General features: G+C 41.5%; 1 protein-coding gene across 1 annotated transcript; it reads left to right on the top strand.

The window, feature by feature from the left end:
• Nucleotides 1-445: 445 nt before the first annotated feature.
• LOC119721249 lies at nucleotides 446-21902 on the top strand. The gene is made up of 6 exons (XM_038191233.1): nucleotides 446-653; nucleotides 5114-5269; nucleotides 6167-6281; nucleotides 8726-8802; nucleotides 14950-15086; nucleotides 21428-21902. The coding sequence occupies exons 1-6, from the start codon at nucleotides 457-459 to the stop codon at nucleotides 21589-21591; spliced, it is 846 nt and encodes a 281-aa protein (XP_038047161.1). The 5' UTR covers nucleotides 446-456; the 3' UTR covers nucleotides 21592-21902.
• Nucleotides 21903-23708: the final 1806 nt, after the last annotated feature.

Genomic DNA, 23708 nt, shown 5'->3' with positions numbered 1-23708 from the left:
GGGGCAACAGTAGAGGGTGGCGGCGCGACAGTAGAAAGAGGACTTGTTAAATGTGATATCATTGGTAAGTGGGACGACACTAGAGGGTGGCGGCGCGACAGTAGAAAGAGGACTTGTTAAATGTGATATCATCGGTAAGTGGGACGACACTAGAGGGTAGCGGCGCGACAGTAGAAAGAGGACTTGTTAAATGTGATATCATCGGTAAGTGGGACGACACTAGAGGGTGGCGGCGCGACAGTAGAAAGAGGACTTGTTAAATGTGATATCATTGGTTAGTGGGACGACACTAGAGGGTGGCGGCGCGACAGTAGAAAGAGTGACGTCATAGTCATGCATATTCATCACGCGCTCTACTGTCGTGCCATTTTATGCTACCCTTTATGGATCGCCAACTCGTGGCAGGGCAAGGCGCCCTCTGCATGCATTATGGACATTTCTTAATCGATAAAAAGAATGGGGGCGCTCTTCGCACTATGCGGGACATTCAAAATGGCTGCGCCCATGGCAAAAATATTTCCGTCTGTTCAATTCCCTTTACCAACAAATGGCTCAGACGAAAAAGATTCAGAGTATGAATTTCGAAATGCTGTATTTATGATTCAGTCGCCATTGAAGTCACGTAGGTGCTTACTGACGGGTAAGCATGGGAGGTAGGTAGAACGGTTAGAACTTGAAGTTGGCAACCAGCACTGACTGACTGAGCATACATGTCCATTTGTACTCCTACTAGTCCTAGAACTATGTAGTCCGAGTAACTTGGACCCAACTTATCGCCTTTTTTAACATTTGGACATGGTCTGACGTGCAGAACTAACATAGGTGGATTCTGTCGGTTTTTAGGCCAAAATGATGAATAATATGCCCTTTCCGCACTGAGCAAACCTGACACTTGAAACGTGCACGCATATGATGGAGCGATGATTTTTGGTTCACTCGGAGCGCGCTGCGGGGGGTACGGTACACTTGAAACGTGCACGCATATGATCGAGCGATGATTTTCGGTTTGCTCGGAGCGCGACGCGGGGGGTACGGTACAGGCGAAATGATAGTATGTGCATGCGTACAAGTGCATGTACCGTAACCCCCGCGGCGCGCTCCAAGCGAACCGAAAATCATCGCTCGATCATATGCGTGCACGTTTCAAGTGTCAGGTTGGCTCAGTGCGGAAAGGGCATATTTTTCATCATTTTGGCCTAAAAACTGACAGAATCCACCTATGTTAGTTCTGCGCATGATACGTGAGTATGTCAAGAGATAAAGTACGGAGTATAGGGGCAAACTGTGCAGCGGTTCTCCATTTTGATGGACGTTTTTGTATTTTATTAGTGTTTTGTGCTGCAGGCAATTTTGCGGGCTTCTTGATCTCACATAGTTCTAGGAGTACACTGAGCAAGTGCGCAGCCCTAGTCCGGCTAGACCCATGAACGTGGCCCGTTGTAAACTACGCCACGCTGTTGTGTATTTCTGAACCTGGCGAAATTGTCCCTCTGACTCCCTCCATTACACACACTGGACGTTATTTTGCAAATGTAATAGGTACTCACATATGAAGCTGTCTTGAAATCTGTTTGTACACCAAAACTTGCATTTGACGAAATTTGAGGAAAATTCTGGCACCGGTCTATAAGTCCTGCTAGCTGCCATTTTCTCCCAAGTGACGCATGCGCATTGCGTTTTATTGTACCGTCCTTCGTATAATTCGACGGCTGTTTACTGTTGCAGCTAAAAGAGACATCGTTTTAGACAAGTTTCAAGTCCTTTTCCTCTCGGCGCGGGCGCACGTGCGCCCTCGTGCGTGTGCGCACACATACACGAGATGAGCCGAGCAGCCAATCGGGTGCGGTTTTTTTTTTCGGGGTTGCGACATGAAACAGCAGTCAATCTGTCCAAGCTACTCGTCCGGGGTCATTTGTCAGGGTCACTTGTCGGGTTAAAATGAAATTTCTACACGTTCGTATGGGTCTTTACTGATGATGGGCAAATTTCTTCGAAATTACACAGCCTAAACAATCGGACGGGCAAATTTAGATTTCTAGGTGAGTACTCAACACCCATACCGAATTATGTATGTCGGATCGATTTCGCTAGGTTTTAAAATACACAACAACGTGGCGTTGTATACAACGCCACGTTCACGGGTCTATAGCCCGGCCTACGCACACACGTGTACATAGGGAAGCGTACTAGTCCCATAAATGTGACAGTAATACTGGACTACCTCCGTATTAACCGTCACACGTCCCATCTGTGGTCTGAGCGGCTTAGCGCAGAAAGTCCGTTGCTAGGGGAGCCGAACAGCAATTTGAAATTGCAACTATTTTGTCACTTTACACTCGCACACGGCACAATGCCATCTACAACTGCTGAATATCAACAAAACGTGAAATTCTGCACCTTCAGAGGTCTAGTTATCTTGTGATTTCTAGTTGAATTCGGACGACTTTTGCTGCCATTGTTCACGAAAGCGTTGTGTTGCATGACGTCATGGGTTATTTGATAATCGCACCCTCACTAGCTTGCTTCAAATTTTGGCAATGTGCATTGGTAGGCCGAGTAACTTGGACCCAACTTATCGCCTTTTCTAACATTCGGACGTGGTCTGGCGATAGTAAGGTCCAAGCTAATAGTGCGAGCTTGACAACATCATCCTGTCACTGTCCCAAAAACCAACATTTTCCAACAAAAAACATCAGATTTCAACCCTCAAAACGGCTTCCAAATTACTAGATATGCCACCTGTCAAGTAGACATCGATGATTAAGGTGGTTGTACTGAAGTTTACTTACGATCCAGAAGGAAAGTGAAATTTCCCGTTCAATTCTGAGAGCGAACACGTTAAATTTCCGACTCGCGCCCAGCATACATTCGATGGTCTCCGAATCCCGAGTGCGATTCCGTTACCGAGCGCGCGCAATGCATCGATTATGATAATGAGTCACGTTTGTAAACACAAGTGCATTTCGAACTGTAAAAGGGAATCGGGAACCAGCTTGAACTGGTATCTGCCATAAAAGCTGCGCTAGTTCCCGACTCCCTATTATCGTTCGAAATAAACATGTGTTTACAAACGTGATCCAGTCTAACGAAGTTAATATGGATCAGTACCTCCCAAGCAGATAAGCTCCCATGCTCTTGTGCCAATCCAGCGATGCATTGGTTCTAGGAGTACATTGGTACGGCTGTTGCCTGTCCTTCAGTTTTGGTCAAAAGTGCGCCCGCATACATGCCGATGGAGAGAAGCCTTCTATAGTGGGATATGTGACGGTTAATACGAAGTAGTCCGAGTAACTTGGACCCAACTTATCGTCTTTTTAACATTCGGACAACACAATTTTGTCCTTGACCCAAAAACCCAGCATTGCCCAACAAAAACATCAGATTTCACCCTCAAAATGGCCTACAAATTACTAGATACGCCACCTGAAGTACAAGTAGACATCGATGATTAAGATGGTTGTACTGAAATTTACTTACGATCCGGATGAAAAGTGAAATTTCCCGTTCAATTCTGAGAGCTCCCCTCGTGATCGTGAACACGTTAAATTTCCCGACTCGTGTTAATGTTTGAAAGATACAATGTGGTCTTCATGCCCAACGTACATTCTTATGGTCCCCGTATCCCGAGTGCGATTCCATTACCGAGCGCGATGCATCGATTATGATAATGAGTAGACTGGATCTCGTTGGTAAACACAAGTACATTTCGAACGATAATAGGGAGTCGGGAACTAGGGCAGCTTTTATGGGCAGAAACAAGTTCAAATTAGTTTTGAGGGTGACATCTGATGTTTTTGTTGGGCAATATTGGGTTTTTGGGTCAAGGACAAAATTGTGTTGCTTGGCATGTACGGATTAGCTTGGACCCTACTATCGCCAGACCATGTCCGAATGTTAAAAAGGTGATAAAGTTGGGTCCAAGTTACTCGGACTAAATACGGAGGTAGTCCAGTATTACTGTCACATTTATGGGACTAGGAAGCGTACATACCAGATCAACATGCACACGTAAAACGTCTGTCGATGGCAGCCAGGGAAAAATGCCGTACTGGGCCACCACTTTCCTCAATTAATTTACAAGCGCCAAAAAGTTGCATCCTTTATGGTTATTCCCACTCTCTCCTTTTCTTTATTCCTATTTATTAATCAGTCGCTTACTTCATTGAGATTGGAACCTCGGACTTTCGTTTGAAGCACGAGACCTATACCACTAGGCCGTACACGATCGCTGTTACAATAATCAATCTTTTGACGTATTTAAAGTAGGCCTTTCCATTGAAATAAGACTAATGAATTTAAATACACTAAATATTCATGAGAAATTAAATATTCATAATGACGTATTGCATCATTGGCTGGCTCATGCGTTGTCGATGTCATGTGTAACGTACCGCTAGACTTCCAGACACTTCAATCACTATGGCCAGGTGCCTCCAACTAACTAAGTTCTGCACAACGTGTGCATCCACAAGGTGCTCTAAAAACACATTTTGGAAAAAATGTTTTCGAACCTGACGCCACTTTTTTCTTCATATATCATCTCAATGAAGGTCAGTCGTTGCAAAAATGATGATAATACATGAATCTGGGACTGAGAAATATTTCCAATTTTGTTACTAATAATGTTAGGAAATACTTAGAAACTTATCTTGACTCTCCATAGACTTTGTAGTTTGTACACAACCGCTGAAGTGGCGTCAGGTTGCAACATTTTTCCCCACATTTTTCCTAAATATTATTAACAGTGCCGGAGCTTTCTGGATTCGTCTGGGGTGAAATGGCAAAGTGAGGTGAAAATTGATGTGTTTGGCGGCAGGTAAGTGGTGGCCCAGTACAAAATTTTTTTCCGCAGCGATGACCCTAAAGCTGTGTCGTTGTGTTCTGCAAACCGATCATGTAGCTCTGGCGCGCGAGTTGCAATGCGACGGCTGTTTCTTGTTCAATGGATTCCCCAAGACTGTATGGTAACTCGCTACTATCGGTTGAGAAATTGTGCAGGAAACAGCTGTCGCATTTTAAGATTTCAGTGGTAACCCTGTTCTTGTCGCATGGTGCTGTGCTACGTACCCCAAACTAAGTCTCATTAAAGAACTATCCCATTGTTTGGTTGCAGTGGAAAGACCTCCTTACTCTTCCAGTGTGCCGTGAGCTGTGCGTTGGATGGGCAGAAAGTGGTCTTCATTTCGCATCGGAGGTTCCAGTCCATGCCACTGTCTGTGCATGGGGCTCCCTCGCCTGACCCACTCTTGATGAAACACATTCACATACTGTAAGACTTACGTCTACATGTAGGTGGCTTGGTCATTTTGCTGGTCCCCGAGTGCCAGCCAAGTGTCCTCTTTGTACCTCATCGACTGACTGACCGACTTCTGGTTGTCACTTGTGAATCAGACTGGTCATATGCTGATGAAGAGAGCCGGGCAGTGCTATCATATAGGATAACCCTGTTATGCCAATGAATGGGCTAAATCTGACCCATTGTGTAGCACAGATTTCCAGTGATCAGCCATGCTGCATCAATTGAATCAAATTTTGTGCACTCTTGGACCATCTTTTTTAGGCTTGCAATGTCATGTTAAAATGTCTCTTTATGGCATTTTGTTTTGATTTGTTTTCTTTTTGTGTGTTTTTAGGTTGACTGTTTTAGCCAACTTTTTGCAAAATTTGACAGAATTTTACCCCAAAAAAACCTGACTTTGACAGAGAATTTAGCAGAGCACATTTTTTTAGCAGATTTTTAGCAGAATTCTGTAAAATTGGTGATCGGACAGAAAAATGTGGTAGATTTGAAAAATATGCTCTGATTAGTTTTGAAAAAGCTTCAATTTGAGGTTCCCTGACGTGTATTAGTGCACAGTAAAGTACTTTTATAGACTTTGGACTTTAGACCATTACAAGCCAGGCTAGACACGTGCAAATGTTTTAATTTTTTTAAATTAATTTTTTTAAAGACTTTTGGGGGGGGGGGGGTGGGGGGGTTAACGAAATTTTATAACATCTGCATTGAGAATAAGTGTCTATAATGTATTTCGTGTAATAATAAGTGATTGGGCAGATTTTTGTTAAATCTGGCAAATTCTTGAAGTGCATCTGGCAGAATTTTGCCATTACCTTACGGTCATCCTGTTTTCTTCTGTGCTACATTATTGTTGCATTGCCAATGCAGGTATTACCAGGATCGGCCATCTTTGCTGCAGTATCTTGCCGGTATCCACTCCGTTCCATCCCCTCCTGATGTCATTCTAGTGGATGACATTGACTTCTATGCAACTCATCCAAAGGTAAGCCTTTTGACTGTGTTGTTTTGATGACAGATTCCACTTAAACAGTGAAAAATGGGCCCAATTTCAATACACTGCTTAGTAGAAAGTATACAAATATAACATGGTTTGTCAAGAAATAGTGAAAACTAATGACCCCGAGGTGTTGGATGATTGGGACTATCTCCCTCGGCGAAGCGGAGGGAGATACTACCAATCATCCAACACCTCGGATTCATTTGTTTTCACTATTTCCCCGCAAAAAAACATGTTGTATTTGTTTTACTATACCTCATAAATATTCATCAGGCAGCTGCGGTATTTCATTCGACCATTCCACCATGTTTTTGATCGTGCAGTATTTGGATAAAGTGGAACATTATTTTAATTTAAGGAGACAGACAGAATTGAAAGTTAATTTGTGTCATTTAATAATTTTAACATTCACGCAAAACACTGCATTTATTATTATTGTGTAAAATTTCACCCAGTTCCTCCTCGGTTAAAATCGCAAAGCGAGCACCGCTGGTCGCCATTTTGCCGTTATAGACTGGCACATGCAACTGTCCTCACTGGTGTTCTCCACGGTACGCACGTAAAAGCACATGCGTCGTTGGTAAAGAGATAACACAGTACTGGAACAAATCTAAGGCCGCGACCCAGGTGTGTGATAGTACCTCCCTGGTTTTTGCACGTCACGCGCGCGTACGAAGACGCGGGTTGATAGTAAAAACTTTCACACTGTTGAGTTGCTGGAATGGACCAATGAAATGCCGCGGTTGCCTGATGAATATTCATGAGGTATTGTAATATTGATTGGCAGATGATGTGCTGATTAAACATCAGCTGATGACCAGTCACATACAATATACATATTGCATGGCATTTGGGTTGGTAACCTTTTTCCTTCAATAAGCCAGTTCGGTATTCCAACTGCGCATGCGTACATCAAGATTTACCCGATTTTTCTTTTGGGATAAAAATGTCATCGTATGCATGCAAAAGCATAGCGGGGTACGAGCAAAATTGAAGAGATCGTCGTGTTTTGAAGTATGACATTTTGCAACAAATCCTTGGACAGCGAAGTGTTTTTAGGTGTCTTATGTGTCAAAACTTTTGTGCGAACGAAAGTTCCATCTCTTTTCGATTGCACGAAAAATTGCACAGAATGCAGATTTGGTCACCACGTCCCCCATAGCCTTGTATGCATTTATCTGCTGTGGTTATCCCGAGAAAAATCGTCAAATTTTGCTGTGCACCAGACTATTTTGGAATACTGCACTCGCTTATTCTGCGAAAAATGTACCCAGATCAGAGTTGCAAAAAGTGTAAAAGAAACAAACAAACAAACACAATTTGACACAAGAAGATTGCATACCTGATAAGGGGGTCTACCCGATGTTCCCCAATACTGATGTTCCCCAAAATCCTTGGGATTAGGGTTAAGGTTAAGGTTAGGGTTAGCGTTAGGGTTAGGGTTAGGGTTAGGATTTTGGGGAACATCGGTATTGGGGAACATAGGTATGCACCCTCTGATAAGAGAGGATTGTAATGGCTACCTATAAGTTGCTAACGCTAGTAGAGATATAAGTTAAAAACAAACTTAAACTAGAGGTTCGCGTTTGTTGAGTTACAAACGCAGAGTGGTCGGGCTGGCATATTTTCTTGTGTTTACAATGACTTAATCATAATTGAACTGCACAATACCCCTCCCATTACCCTGTGTATTTCACAAAGAAAATCACACAACCTGCAGTTGAACTTGTTGCTTTACCTTGACAAGACTTATAGGCCTATCAGGAAGCGCACATCTGGTGCTGCATGGATGGCTACTCAAGCATACAACCAGTTGGGACTATTGGTAGACTTGACGAAGCCTCTAACGTCCTTGGAGTTTATGCAACATATGCTAATCATATCATAAAATGGCTTTTATGTTTTTTTTTCTTTTGCATGGGCATAATAAAATTCTGCACTGACTTTACGACAGAAAAGTTTGTGGCTTCACGCTGTGGAAATATTAATTTTCAGCATTCAGATATGAGAGAAAAACTGATGAGGCGCGATTTCAATGGAAAGAAACAAAACATAGTAAATCGTGACGTAATAAACAGGACTCCCGATGCAGCGTAGTATAAACGAGTCCTGTTTATTACGTCACGATTTACTTTGTTTTGTTTGCTGCCCCCAATGATGACTTTTACACAAATTGCACGTTCGGGTCGAAACAGGACCTGAAAAACAGCTCTCAAAAGTACCCTCTGTACTCATTTCATGACAGACGCAATAGTCCTTTTTATTTCATCACATCTTAGGCTACATATACCCGAAAAATGACGGAAATGTCTTCGAGCATTCCACAACCTCTTTAAAAGACTTGTTGTGCACTCCAGCATGATATTCTAAAACTGCTGTAATGATTAAAGGAGCAATAAATATTGCACTGGGTTTATTTTGCATGACAGACACAGGATACTGGCTCGACCACTGCCCTGCTGTGTGCTTACTTGATAGACGCTGGTGCCTTCATTGATACACACAGGTATTCGAGGTGTTTTTCAGACAGTAAATTAGACTGCTTCTTACTTGTCTAGAGCTAATGTCTAGGTCTTCATCCGTTTTTACAACAGCGGAATGTCGTTTCAGAAATGACTTCATACTTTTGAAAGTTGTCTGCCATTGTGATATTCTAACTGTGCTTGAGTAAATCTGGGTTATAATCTTTTACTGTTGGGCAAATGTAACACAAAAGTCTGTTGGGCCAATATGGTAACAAAATCAGTAAACCATCGCTATAGCGAACACCGCTATAACAAACATTTGGCTATAACCATAGAGCTATATTAAATTACTAGAGCGCTAACTTCGTGAACAAAGTAATGCCTGCTGGGCGCATCCATATTTGTGCACAAACCTATGGAGACCCAGAAATTTTGTACGACTTTTGTACGGCTATGTGCATATCTGCGTTTGTATTCCATACCGGTGCGTTATCGAAGCCAATACGCCAAAAAAACGAAACGCACGATCAGCTAATGAGTGTGTCATTTTGCTCTACGCAAACAGCGCAACGCGTGGGCGTATTCGCTGCAGATGCTTTTTGCCATCACATGTTTTGAACCGTCAATGACGCACTTAAGTTGTTTGCGTGTGTTCTACTTGCGCGTTGCATGTAGAGTACACTTTCAAAATTCAATCCATCTAATTTCATTATGTTCTACAAACACGCGCACATGAATTCAAAATGTCTGCACCCAGGACAGCTTCAAAGCGTCTCCACGCGCAGAATGACGAGTTAGCGCTCTAGTAATTTAATATAGCTGTATGGCTATAACGAACATCCCGTCTGACTCCCAAATAGTAAATTATATTACAATGCACAATTATATTATAATACACAATATTTTTGTGTCGCCCAAACAAAGTTTGGGGACACTTGCCACTCCTAAATTCTGTATCTCCGTAAGTCCATATCTCAAATGTCCATATCTCCGTATGACCCATGCGTTAAAATTAGGTTAAGTACTTAAGTTTTTGAAAAACGTGTACAACTTCTACATGCTTCCATGGTTTTAAGCTGAAACTTGGATGCAGTGAGCCTTGGGTGGGAAGAAACAATTCTTCATCAGATTACCGAGGTCAAAGGTCATGTAGGGGTCATTAGAGGCCATTGTTCAAATATGTTTCAAATATTTCTTTGTCTACAGAATTTGATGGATTTTAATGTAACTTGGATGGATCCTTGGGTGGGGTTCATTACAACTTTTCCGAAATTGGAGGTCAAAGGTCATGCAGGGGTCATTCGAGGTCGTTGTTGAAAAATGAACACAATTAGACTTTTTAAGAGCACAAAAGATAAAGGGATCAACCTCGGGAAAAGGTGACACATGCGGTCTACGGACCACTTGTTTAAGGACCCTATCATATTCATTATAGTGGCGTTCTGCTATGATCGAAAAGGGGATCAATATCAAGAGCGTAAAAATACTGTGAAAGTTTGCATGCATGCAGTAGATTATAGTGACTTTTGCATTTGGCTGCTTTTAAAGGAGCCATGTTAAGATGAATCTTTCTGAGGATTCACGAATATGGATATTTGCGTTAATACCCCCGTCACACCGGAGGCGCGGTGCCACTACGGTTTTTGGTCAAAACCGCCATCACCGTAGTGACACCGGCAGTAGTTTTTCATAGTTTTCCCCTACCCGTCATATACCCCCATCACACCGGAGGTGCGGTGCCACTGCGGTGCTTGTACGGCATAAACTGCAGTGGCATTGCCATGATCGCCGTGGTACCGCAGTGGTTCCGTCATTGATCGCTGTAGCACCGCGGAAAACTGTCAAAACCGCGGACCTTCGCGATTGCACGGCGGTTGTACTGCGGAGGCACGGCGGTGATAGAGGTCCTACTGCGGTCCTTGTACGGTGCCACGGCGGTCATGGCGGTGCCGCGGCGATCCCACTGCGGATTGGCCCCACCCGCGGTGGCACTGCGGAAGTTTTGAACATGTTCAAAGTTTACGCCGTGCCACCCCGAAGGTCTGCGGTTTTGACAGTTTTCCGCGGTGCTACGGCGATCAATGACGGAACCACTGCGGAACCACGGCGATCATGGCGGTGCCACTGCGGTTTATGCCGTACAAGCACCGCAGTGGCACCGCACCTCCGGTGTGACGGGGTATAAAGCATAAAAACAAAAAAGGCACTAAAACACCCTTGAAAATGGCAAAAAGAAAATTGAAATGAGGTTAAATATGCATTTTCAATTATTGTATAAAAAAGTTTACATTGCATATGGCCCTTTAGTGCATTCCCAAATGTTAGCATTTCCTTAAATAATCTGTTTCCCTTGTTATTTTGTTTTAGTTGGTCCTCATCATTCTCCCTCCCCGGCCCCCACATAAAAAAACAATTGCAATTTTGAAACATGCCAACCCTAACTCCCTAGGGGGTGTGCAAAATCATATTAAAATTGGAGGATTCAGGACTGTTAGGGATCTATTGTTTGCAATTATGTGGGGATATCATTGCTGTAAACTGTTAACGATGGAATTTGGGTCATGGTGATGTAAACTCAATATAAGTTTTGCCCTTCATAATTGATGAATAACACCAAGTATGAGCATTTATAGTTGGTCAAGGGCAAAACCTAATATTGAACTGTTAAAGTTGTTTCTTTGAAATAAGATTTTATGTTAAGAGTGGCCTTAAAAATGTCCTGTTTGAGTACCTGGCTTAGTATTTTGAGGTATTTATATTCCTAGGAATTGTTTGTTTTGGATCATTGATCCTCCCTGCCATATGTTTTTTTCCCTGTAAAGGACTGGTTTTCCAGGTTGCCAACATCACCATTGTCCCTATGGTGTATTTTCCAAGACTATCATAAACTGCCCTCGGACCCCATATTCCCAGAGGAACTGAAAGGCACTGGACGTTATACAGTTGCATGGTCTGCACTTAATCACAAGAAGGTTGCCAAGGTTGCTTAGTACCCGCCCACTTCCGCCCACTTCTGGTTTTTGCAGTCCCTGATCTAAAATCAATTTGATATAAGTTTGTGAGTGTCCAATTTTAAATTTTGCAGTCCAGGGCCTGGCTGAGGTCAAATTCTTTTCCTTGCATCATGATCTATATATATAAGAGAGAAGTTTACTCGCCTCCCAGACGATGTTTGCTCCTGAAAGGATCCGAGACCGCGGGCTCCCGCGGCGCCAAAATCGCTCTACGTCCGTGGAAAAATGCGGAGGGTGTCTTCCGCTGGGTCGGACACTTCGGGTGGTCCTGATTTTCCTGTACGGACCGGCGATCCGTTTCGTCGATTTTTCGTGACTGCGTTTTTCGCAGGAATTTGCCGTCGTGTGCGCTTTCACTTTGACTGCCTGTCTGCCCCCTGTGCTGGCTTTTTCTGCGTGTCTAGACTGTGCGAGGTCAGCGGCTTCGACGTAGGGGTTGCGTTTACGTGTTCTACTGGGCTGTTTTGCAAAAGAGTTCACCAAACGGCAGCATGGGGTGACCTTGGCAAAATATTTTTTCTCCATGGTGCGTGGCCATCAAGTGTCCCTATTCTTTCATATGCTTCGCTTGCCGCCCCTGCGCCGAGTGCAACGAATACTCAGAAGGACCACACATTAGTATGCCTTGCGCGGTCTGACCAATCGAAAGTCTACACTGCATAGTATTTCCGGGCTATGCAAAACTGTCGATGGCAACGCGTACTGCAGCCTGCTCCACACCCTGAAAACGAGGTTGGGTCTACGGTGCTCGCTATTTGAAACGCAAGCATGTGACGTCGCGTGATAGAGTGCTGTTGCTTCCATAATGTGTTTACAGCTCCATGCTTCCACCACCAAGGCTGAGCGTTGTGAGTTCGCTGCCCGCCACGTATAATTCAGTGTCGCGTTATAATTTCGGGGGCCTGTTTGGGGTCAACGAAGGATCGATGCATTAATGCTTCAAATATCGCGATCTTAAAACGAAGTCACAAAAAAATCGACGAAAAAGTGTCCGACCCGGCGGAAGACACCCTCATTTTTCCACGGACGTGAAGCCGCGGTCTCGGATCCTTTCAGAAGCAAACATTTCTCGGAGGCCGAGTAAAACTTGCTCTTATATATAGATGGTTGAACCAACTTGAATAAAAGTTGAATCGCAGACGGTCTCGCAGATTGTAAGAAGTTCAAGTTTACGTCTGTTGAAGAGTCCAATACTGAAACTTAATTATGACCTTCCTCCATGATTCAGACCGTTTGTAATTTTTTGGTAACGCTCAACATTTTCATTTTAAATGACACCTTCACGTTTTATTGCATTATGATTTATTGTCAAACTGTACAACCAGCCTTCGCCTGTGTACTACAGTAACCTTTTCACTACGTTTTCCAAATGCGACTGCCTCACAAAAAGCCAATTTAACAGACCAACGGCAACATTTACAGACAGTTGCCATGGTACATAATTATCATGTGCGTAAATCGACAGGGGACAGGGGGAATCCCCCCCCCCCCCACACACACACACACATTTTGAGGGGGGACATTGTTTGGTCTTCCCCCCCCCCCCCCACACACACACACTTTTTCTTCCCCGAATAAAAATATTGTAGCCTACAATAATGATTCTATTGCTCAGAATACATGTAGCTGATTCAATTACTCACAACTCAAAACTTTCACAGATGATCTTTTGCTCAAATTGGTTTTAGTGATCAGAAATTGCCTCAGATCACACAACAGAAATTGCTATTCTTTAACTGCATGTCTCCCCAACTATATCCCCCATTTACATTTAACTCCCCACATTTTCATCCCCAACACTACGCCCTACCCGATCTATGATCGGGTAAACCAGCTTGTTATATATATAGACAATTCCAGCTTTACGAAAGGCTCTGTAATGTCCGTAACAGAGCCAGTTACCCACGATGTCTAAGTAATGATTTAGAGACATGATCCAAAACTCCTTGTCTGTAATCTACTTGACCATTACTAGATAATGGATGAGAAAAAGATTAGAAAAATACACTTTCAGGTTTATTTACTGAGCTCTTCAAAGCTCTGTTACGGACAATACGTATAGCGCTGGAATTACCCTAACACAGCCACAATGTTCTGGCTTGTTGGTATGGCGAACATTATATTCAAATTGCTTACTTTCTCAAGTTACCTTTATAAGTTTTCCGTTGAGACTTTTTAACCCATTTTAATTAGCACTTTATTATATAGTGGTGTTCCCTAACGTGGCACACTTCAAAGTTTCCCCCGACTTTCCTCAAGCAGTGTTGCCAAACCTCGTTGTTGAAAAACTTCATATTCATTCAGTTAAATACTGGCACATGTACTATCACCTTAATAATGCTTGCCGTTGGAACCTTTGTGAACAATTTCAGTGTCATGAAATTTAGTGCGAAATTCTAAAACAGTGGCGTCCGGAAATTGGGCACAAATTCGGCTGAGTGTTACCTTACGTGGCACACTTGAAAAAATCTGGGAAAATCTTACGTTAACATTTAAGAACTTATTTAAAGTTGATAAATTCGGATAAATCATCAATATCTCCACTCACATACCCAACTGCAAGCTTGTCAGAAAATTCTTTTCTTATTTTTGGGCGTATTTCAACAAGGTAAATTTTCCACTTCAAAAAAAAAATCGGAAAGTCACGCCAAAATAGAACTTCTCTGGAACTTTGTAGCGGGTACGTAAACTCAAGATTTATGCGCAGAAATGTTTAGAGCTTGATGAAATTTCGCTTACAGCGAAATTTAAGTAAGGTTAAAATATTGTTCTAGCAAGGCACTGAAGACGAAAAATCAAAGTGTGCCACGTTAGGGGCCGCACCATGTTAGGGTACATCAACAATATTACACTGTATGACAATGTATTTACATGTACCCCTTGACAAATCCTTAAAACCAAACAATGACTTTTCAAATTCCCTTTCTGCAATTAACTTTTGAAGGGAAAGTTTGGGCCTGTAGTTTGCAGCAAATAAAAAAACGCTGGTATTTTTTGCCCATGCTGTGGCACCCACAGAGCGAAAGGGTTAATGGCCTCTACTGACAAAACAAATTGAGTTTGATGAAGTGAAACTTTCAAACAAAACAAAATTCCTTCCAATTTTCTCATAATTGAAAATATTAACCCCTGTTTTGCGAGATGTTTGCTATGAATTGATTTTGTCTCTTCCAGAGCCAATAATCAAACACGGGGTAGGGAGAACGACCAGCGATGTCAATTAATCGCATCCGTTACCACGCCGAGCAGTGGAGAGGTGGCCCTGGAACATGTATACCAGAGTTTTCTCCCGACATTTCTAAGGATTTCAGGTAAGGGCATGTCTTTGAAGCAAAGATCTAAAGGGTATTAAGTTGGTTTATTCATGGTTTATTCATATAGACTGTGTGCCAGAAATCATAGCGTGCAGAATCGTTTGGAGTTTTTGGTGGCAACTTACTTTCTTTCCTAATGAACTCCTTTTGTGCCACGGATTAATATTTTGGATGTTGCCAGCAGAAAACCCGGCAGGTTAATGTGATAATCAAGGTTAAAAATTGCACATTTCCCGTCGCATCTGTAACGGTTTCATTGAACCGCCGATAGAGGGCAGTAGTTGCAACCTCGAATCAGCTCTTCGTAGCTGATTTAGGAAATCGTGTTGCTTCACCGGGGTACGAGAAGGGCAAGGACGGAACATGGCGGCGCCCGTGAACAGGACGTGCGTTAGCATGGTTAGCCGAGTTTGTGAAGAAACCGGTGTAACTTAACCGATTACAGAGATGAACCTTTTGAAGAGTTGGTTCGAAAAGGAGAGAGAGATTGTCCAAGAAAACAAGGCCGAGTATGCCTAGGCCCGTCATGCCCGTATATACAGGCGGTTAAAAACCACCATGTTTACAGGTCTACCGTCTAGCACCACTACTAGTCATGCCAGTACCAGACCACAGGCCAGGTAGGTTTTCATGTCGTAAAATAGAGATCGTAAAGGCGGCTTTATGACCTTGGCTAAGAAAAATATTGTTTGTGCTATTAGTAGGATGGGTAGGCGAGTACTTTTTGGCATTGTGTAGTTAAATTTAAGACAACTCTAATAGATATCAATTATATCATGTTTTTGTTTACAAATACAAGTCCGTACAATGTCATTCATAATTCAAAACTATTATTATTATTATTATTATTATTATTATTCTTAATCATTTCTGGTAATGAAACCAAGGATTCCTCAAAAGCGCCCTAGGCACTGTAGCTCGCAAGCCTAAAGAAACCTTTGGAGAGAAGACAATGAGAAGAAGTTACAGTTTTTAGAGGCGGGAGGAAAAGCCCAGAAGAATATTCTGGGGAAAACCCACGGAATCAGGTAGGGACTGAAAACCCAATACACATATTGGCCCAGGCGGGATTCGAACCCGGGTCACAGCGGTGGAAGGCGAGGAAAGTACCGCTACGCCAACCTGACTCCCCTATAGCTTGAGTAACTCCTGCTTACATGCTAATCAGCATGTCAGCTGGAGTTACTCAACATGCTCAAGCTAATTCAAAACCATGCTCTCTTTCCACAAAATTAAGCAACATGGCATCTTATAATTAGGGAACTATCTGTCATGTCTGTATGATTCCAAACCAAAAAGGTGATTGATCCTAGCTGGAGTTACATCAGCCCTATATTAATTTTTTCTTCATTGGGTGATGACAACCCAATGATAAAATATATAGGGCTGAGGTAACTCCAGCTAGATTGATCCTGCTATAGGCATAAAAGTCTCTAAACATGACTGTTCTTTTAAATGGAAACTGGGTCAAAAACTGAATGATTACTATTTTTTTTATATCTCTTACTCAAAATGTTGATAGCTGAAAGACATTAAAAGGTCAGAATTATGGCTGATTTCCTCAAACTTGCAAATCCCATCACCATATGGCAATCTGTGCAGATAAACAGTTGGTATTTGAGATACGCCGTATTTGAAGTAAAGCACAATCAATTAGTTTACAAGTGCAGTACTCATCCTAACAGATTCCAACAAACCCTGGCGTTGGAGTTTGGCTGGTTGGGAATCTTACGGTCCCTCAAAGTTTCCGCTGTTGTGCCAGTAATCTCTCTTAACATGCAAATGTATACGCATGTGTGTCTTTGTCACTCACGATTATCAATTTAATGTTTTAAACCGAGCAAACGAGTGGCTCCAAGGGAAAACGCTGGCCTCCATTTCCACTGACCCGAGTACAAGTCCCACACTCAACATTAAATTTGTTTCATTTTCCAAAAAGTTCCATTTTTGTCCTAAATCCAGTCCTCCAATTAATTACAGAATATTTTAACTTTCTCTTTCTCATCTCAGCAGGTTCTGCAATGTGACTACCGGTTCAGTTGGCCATGGTTGGCAGATGGGAGGAGAAACCATATATTCCAGTTGATGATCATTGTACGTGGCTCCCCCTAGTGTCCTCCAGAATATTTGCTGCAAGTATAAAAAGGAACTGCACCTCACGCAAATGCTCCTGTCTGGCTAGGGAATTGCCTTGCCTTGAACTGATTGCGGAAACAACACTTCTCAGACTTTGGATGCCTGCCCAGCGATGGTGATGAAAGTGACATTGATCTTTAAAGACACTGTCAATTATGCCCCTGTCTATAAGCATGTATCAAAGGCATACATATATACATGTATTTGTCATCAATGATCAGCCATATTTTTCTATTAGTTGGCTTACACCATCTGTAACTACATGCACGGCAACATGTATGAGTATTTTATAAGCTTGGTCAAGATGGTAGAAATGTGAACTGTAATCATGACTTTAATGAAGGCTATTTCTTCCGTCGATTTGTATTGGTCACCCAAGTTCCAGTTTTAAAGAGTTTATTTTAGGCTAATGGCAATCCAATCATCTACAAATACATGTAGTTTGTCTGGCTCAAAATGTATAAGAAAAAAACTAACGAATGTCTGGAAAAAGCATTGCATACCTGCTTAATTAATTACCATGAAATCTTTCGGTTCATTTTAGGTTAATGACATAATTTAGTAATCTGCAATAGTCTTTCATATTCACATTTGTGGAATTAATAATAGGAAGTTCAGTAATGACTTGAAAAACCAATTTGTCCGCACATAAACAAGGCATAATATAGCCAAGCGTTAAGTTTTGCATAATTTGATGCTTTATATACCGTGAAACCCTTACAATTATGAAACTTTTGGCATCAAAATACTTCATGTTGGGTTAATGATGTAATTCGGTCATCTACAAAGAGCATTTTCAGCTCTGCATTCGAGAATAATAATGCCTAGAAAAAATGTTGTATTATTACATACATTTGTAATTATTTCCCATCGTTTTACAATCTTTGGAATTCAAGTTTTAGACAGTTTGTTTAATTTGGATTTAAACGACATAATTAAGTTATCTTTCAGCATCACATGGAACATTTCAGTGATACTTTGGAAAAATACTGTGTAAGCATACAGCACTGAATATGACCAAAGCGTTACATGTATATGCTGAATAATTTCCTACTTATTAACAAAACAACAATAAACTTTAATTATGATTTTCTTTGCATCAAAGACTATTTAGTGACATGTAATTCCGTCATTTACATTTATGGAAACAGTGTGGTATGCCTTATGGATATAAAATCAGTAATGCCTAGAAAACCAGGTGGTACATGTACACATGTAATAAAACATTGCACACAGATACACAGTATGTCAAAGCATTGTTTTTGCATTTTTATCGTTATTATTAAATCCCTTTGGCTATGAGCGTACAATCTTTGACAGTTATTGATCATTAAGTATTCCAAGTTGGTGACAATCTGCATTGAAATCGGAGGGGCCATTGCCGAGATCCTTAAGGGAATGTATTGTCAGAGGCCCTCAAAAGAGGATGTTTTTGGTTATAACACTGCGAACGAAGATTGTGCTTAAACCTGCCACCTGATAGCTTGGCAACAGAAAGAATTGAATTCAGCACCCTCAAATTGACAACGAACAAGCATTTTTTTGTTGCCACCAAAAATCTTGAACGGACTTCATTTTCTAGGCAAGATAGGATTTCTGGCCCACGGTCTAATACCCCGGTAGTCTAGTGGCAATCTACCTAAAGTAGGGTGCAGACCAGTATAAAAAATGGCCATAGACCAAAAGCCAGGGAAAAAATACCTACAACTCTAGGGGTGTACTGTAACAAGGTCATTTTTTTGTGTTGGGAAGGGGGGGGGGTGGGTTAAACATTTCTTGAAAAGGCCGGGCACTTGCACATCCGTCTTGAAATGTAGACAGGGTTTTTTTCTCCGGACAATTGGCCTCCGTAACATCAAACCATCTGTCGATAGGGGTGCTGTTCAAAACCAACGTTTGTGCACACTAACTGACAATATATGATGCTTTTCAGGGCGATACATGCGTGAAATTTTAAAAAAGGCAGTCTTTGCATAATATTGGGGGGGGGGGGAGGGTACAATATATGGTGCTTTTCAGGGCGATACATGCGTGAAATTAAAAAAAGGCAGTCTTTAAAAAATATTGGGGAGGTATTACCCCCCCCCCCCTGCTACGCCTATGAACTCTCAACGGTGTTCAGGACACAAATCAAGTTAAAGTTTGAGATTCCATCTGACACTTTCTGTTACAAAATTTGGCACATCGCCCATTTTTGGGTGGTTACTCCCAGAGTGGACCAGGGTAGTAGTGTCCTGTTTTTATGTTTCTGCCAAAGTCTCTCCTTGTTTAAGTCTCTCCTTGGCTCACAAATTTGACTCGGATGACTCGGGATGACTACAGTATGTTCCCAAAAAAAGTGTCCGTCTGACTATTTTTGAAATAACTACAAAACCATGAGGTCAACTTTGAAAATGTTTGACTGTGCAGATACTCCTTATCCTTGTCCTAAACCCCTATGAGTTTCTTTTTATTTCCATCAGGAGTCACTGCACAATGGTCAATTGATTACAACAACATTTGTGGACACTGTGACCAACTTTTATGCCTTGATCAATTTCAGTGCTGTGTATTGTAAGCTGTGTAAAATCCTGCATGTTGTGAAAAAGGCTGATGTGGTTTGGGATTGGAATCATTTGCCCTTGAGCATAAAACTGAGGTCTTGCCATGATGACTGATAGCCAGGCAAATGATTCCAATCCCAACCTTTTCACAACATGAAGGATTTTACACAGCTTACACATCACAGCACTGAAATTGATTAAGGCAAGGAACTTGGCCACAGTGTCCAAAACTGTTGCTGTGATCAATTGACAATTGTGTACTGATGTTAAATGAGACGCAAGGGGGTTTATGCCAAGGATAAGGAGTATCTGCACAATCAAAAAATTTCAAAATAGAATTCATGGTTTTGTAGTTACATGTATTTCAAAAATAGTCAGACAGACACTGTTGTGGGGACATACTGTACATGTATAGGATGGTTAGAAAGCCTGGACTCACAGACCACATTGGTCTGAGACAAGCGAAACTAGGCTTACCTAATCTTGTTAGACCTGATCCCTCCAGATTCACTCAATTGCAAACTAGAGCAACATTTGGTCCAATTTCAACCAAATATCTGATAAACATACAACCTCCCAGTCCTTTTCAGAGTTTGAACCTGTCATTTTGTGTCACCTAAACGAATGTTTACCAGTCCTGAATTCTGTATGACCGTATGTAGGCATATACAAGACACAACAAATACATTTCAGGAGCCAAATCTTTCTTCAACTGAAAATGAACAGCTTTTGCAAGAATAAGAACACAAAACATATAGGGAATGACCTCGAAAAAGACGACACATGAGATCCGTGGATCACCTGGTTACAAAACTTACAGTAGCCAAAAAAAAACCCGCTGTATCAAGAGAAAAAAATGACTGTTTTTTTTTTTGGGGGGGGGGGGTCTATTTCCAAATTGAGATTTGGTTGGTGTAGGCAATTTCAGGCCTACATACATGTATTTACTGGCCTTTAACTATAGGAAACCAATCATTTTTGTTTCCTGAGGGGCCCAGTAATTCTTAGCAACTAACCTTTGCCTTTGTAAGTCTTAACTACCTACATGTAGACTACCGTTTGTCATTATCATGCTGGGAAGACTCTGCAGGAATAAATGAGTGCATCTGGCCTCGGGGTTAGGTTAATGCCGTATCAAACATTGAGGATGGAATTACTCTGAACATAAAAACTGTTTGGATAAAATATACTAGCATGATCTAATCTGTTCAGCCATGGTTAGCTTTTGACCTTGTTGATTCTTGAGCATTGAGATATGAATATTGAAAAAGTTGTGTGTAGGCTAGGTTGCACCCTCGCATTGCATCGCATTAATGTTAAACAGTATCAACATTTTTGTTGAAGGAACTAAAGCTTTGAAGGGAAAGTACAATTATAAACATAAACAAGTCCAGCGTTTAAAACACCTTCAATGGTTGTTTTCTTTAGATCGAAACCATTTCTGAGCTTTAATTCTTGCACAATAATTTCATAAGTGTTACCAGTCCTTTCACTTTTTTTTTCTCATTAAATCGGTCGGTGTGTGTCTGTGTAATAACTAGTGTTCCTACGTGCCTTTAAAAGTTCAGTCCATGCGGGGTGTGGTCCTTTGAAATCATTTGTCCTTTAATATTCTCCTGTAAATGCATTATTATTCAAATTATTTACTGACCTTATCAGGTGTGCAAGGCACGAATGAGGTCTACCAACTCTCCCTCCACCCAAATGGTACATCCCAGGCAACCTGCATCATCACATACGAGATCAGGGACAGCATCAGGCTGTTGGATTACCATGTAGGGGACGCTGCACTCGGCTTGTCGCAGGACTTCACTCAGGAATAGAAAGACAAGGGTTTGTTATTAAAGTAAATAGTAGTGCAATAAAATTGTTTCTATTTCTCTTGCTATTTGGATTTGAAGTTTTGACTTTTGTACAGCGAAAGCTGGAGCTAGATATTTATACTGCACTCCTTAATGGGCATGCGATATCTAGATTTATTGATGAAAATTTAATGCATATTTAAGCCTGTTGGCCGACATATTCAGTTTTTGATTACTGCTACCGGTATTTCAACAGGATGTGGTGGTACAGGTTTATATGCTAATGAAAAGTTTAACATTCGTGAGCAAAATACTAATGTTAGGCCCCCCCCCCCCAAAAAAAATAATCGGTCTCTGGTCAGACCGAAGTTCCGGAATTGATGCGGCGACGCGTTGTTTTTTTTGGGGGGGTGGCTTTTTTTTTTTTTCAAGCTTCAATTGTACAGACAAGGTGGGTACTATTTTGCTTTTTTGTGTCCTCATTATACATTGGTGTCCTCCATCATTTGCCTTGGTGCCCTTTATCATTTGCCTTGGTGCAATTTCCCCATTCCTTGGTGCTCCTTGGTACAAAAATTGGAGGAGGTGCGGCAATAGAGGGCGCTGGTGTAGCTTCCGTGTTAATTTGAAGAAGAAAAAAAAGGTTGACGGGCATGATTAAAATCGACGCGCGCGCTGACCAGAGACCCGAGTATTTTTTTTTTGGCCTTATCTGGGGCAAATGTTTCAGTGTAAGATATGCTGCATCACCAAAAGTTCCTCAAATATTAGGATTTGTCCCCCCCCCCCCCCCTCAATTTTTTCCAAGTTCATTTTTCCATTTTGTATGTTCTGAATATTGGGGGTTCTGTTTTGATGCAACAAATAAAACAATATGTTTCAAATCAGTATTTTTCAGTTTTTCACAGAATATACCTTATGGATGATACAACGTTGCTGTAATTTTCAGAAATGGATGGATTTGGGGTTAGTTTTTAATAGCAAATATTGTTACACTGAGTTGTTTCAAGTTTTGTGTTTGCAAATGCTGGAAAAACCAAGAAAAACAATCCTGTTCTTGTACACTGGTTCCCTGATCCCACTGAAATTGAAATGGAGCAATGTATAGACGTCGGGGAACCAGTCTACCTGGCTTGTACCTGTTCATAGGTGTGTAATCGATTGCAAACTAAATTCAGAATAACTAAATATAGTAAGTTGGGCGTACTATTTGAAAAAAAAATCCATTTTTTTTTCAAACGCTGGTCATTGTGCTACAAAAATACCACTTTTTATGAAAATGTCAGCATGCCAGATGGCATGATTTTACAAGATGCTTTAGACTGTCATTCATTAACAGCCCAGTTATTTCATAATAATTTGGTAGTTTTGTTTCTAGATGTTTGCAAATGTTGTATGTTCCCTTTAAAGTGGGTACTAAAGCATAGAGCAAGGAAAGTGACATCAAGTCAACATCAGGTTTTAGAAAGAAACACGGACACTGAAATAGAAAATGTTCAATCAGCAATTTTAAACGTACAAAAGGCCATGTACGTGTCACGTTTTCGTTTAAGTCTCAGATTAGGCCAAAAAAAAAATAAGTTGGTCTCTGGTCAGCGCGCGCGCGTCGATTTTAATCATGCGCGTCGATCTTTTTTTTTTCCAAAATGTTCCGCGGTAGCTCCAACAGCGCCCTCTATTTCTGCACCTCCTCAATTTTTTTTTACCAAAGAGCACCAAGGAATGGGAAATTGCACCAAGGCAAATGATCGAAAGCACCAAGGCAAATTATGGAGGACACCAATGTACATGAGGACACCAAAAAAGCAAAATAGTACCCACCTTGTCTGTACAATCCCAGCTTGAAGAAAAAAAAAAAAAAAGCCGCGTGGCCGCGTCAATTCCGGAACTTTGGTCTGACCAGAGACCGAATATTTTTTTTTTAGCCTTAGATTGAAATAACCCGGCTGATATTTTAGGCCTATGTTGGCCTATTAAGTACAAAGACAAAAACCAAGCCTATTTTGGGAAGACAGTTCGAAGAATAGTTTACAATAAAAAAATACCCATGTTCTCCTGAACATTCTCCCTTGGTGTATTCCTTGGTGTATTTCTTCCTATGGACGCATTATTAAAACCACGGAGGAAGGATCTAGAAC

This window comes from Patiria miniata, unplaced genomic scaffold (assembly GCF_015706575.1).
Source record: "Patiria miniata isolate m_02_andy unplaced genomic scaffold, ASM1570657v1 HiC_scaffold_13, whole genome shotgun sequence".
Taxonomy (NCBI): Eukaryota; Metazoa; Echinodermata; class Asteroidea; order Valvatida; family Asterinidae; genus Patiria; species Patiria miniata.
This window is presented reverse-complemented; position numbering and strand designations above follow the sequence as displayed.

Excerpts from the sequence above, each read along its gene's own strand:
- LOC119721249 (XM_038191233.1), top strand. The coding sequence starts at position 457 with ATGGGGGCGCTCTTCGCACTATGCGGGACATTCAAAATGGCTGCGCCC. Across the intron at positions 5,270-6,166 it reads ATGAAACACATTCACATACT|GTATTACCAGGATCGGCCAT; the intron begins GTAAGACTTACG and ends TTGCCAATGCAG. Across the intron at positions 15,087-21,427 it reads GACATTTCTAAGGATTTCAG|GTGTGCAAGGCACGAATGAG; the intron begins GTAAGGGCATGT and ends TGACCTTATCAG.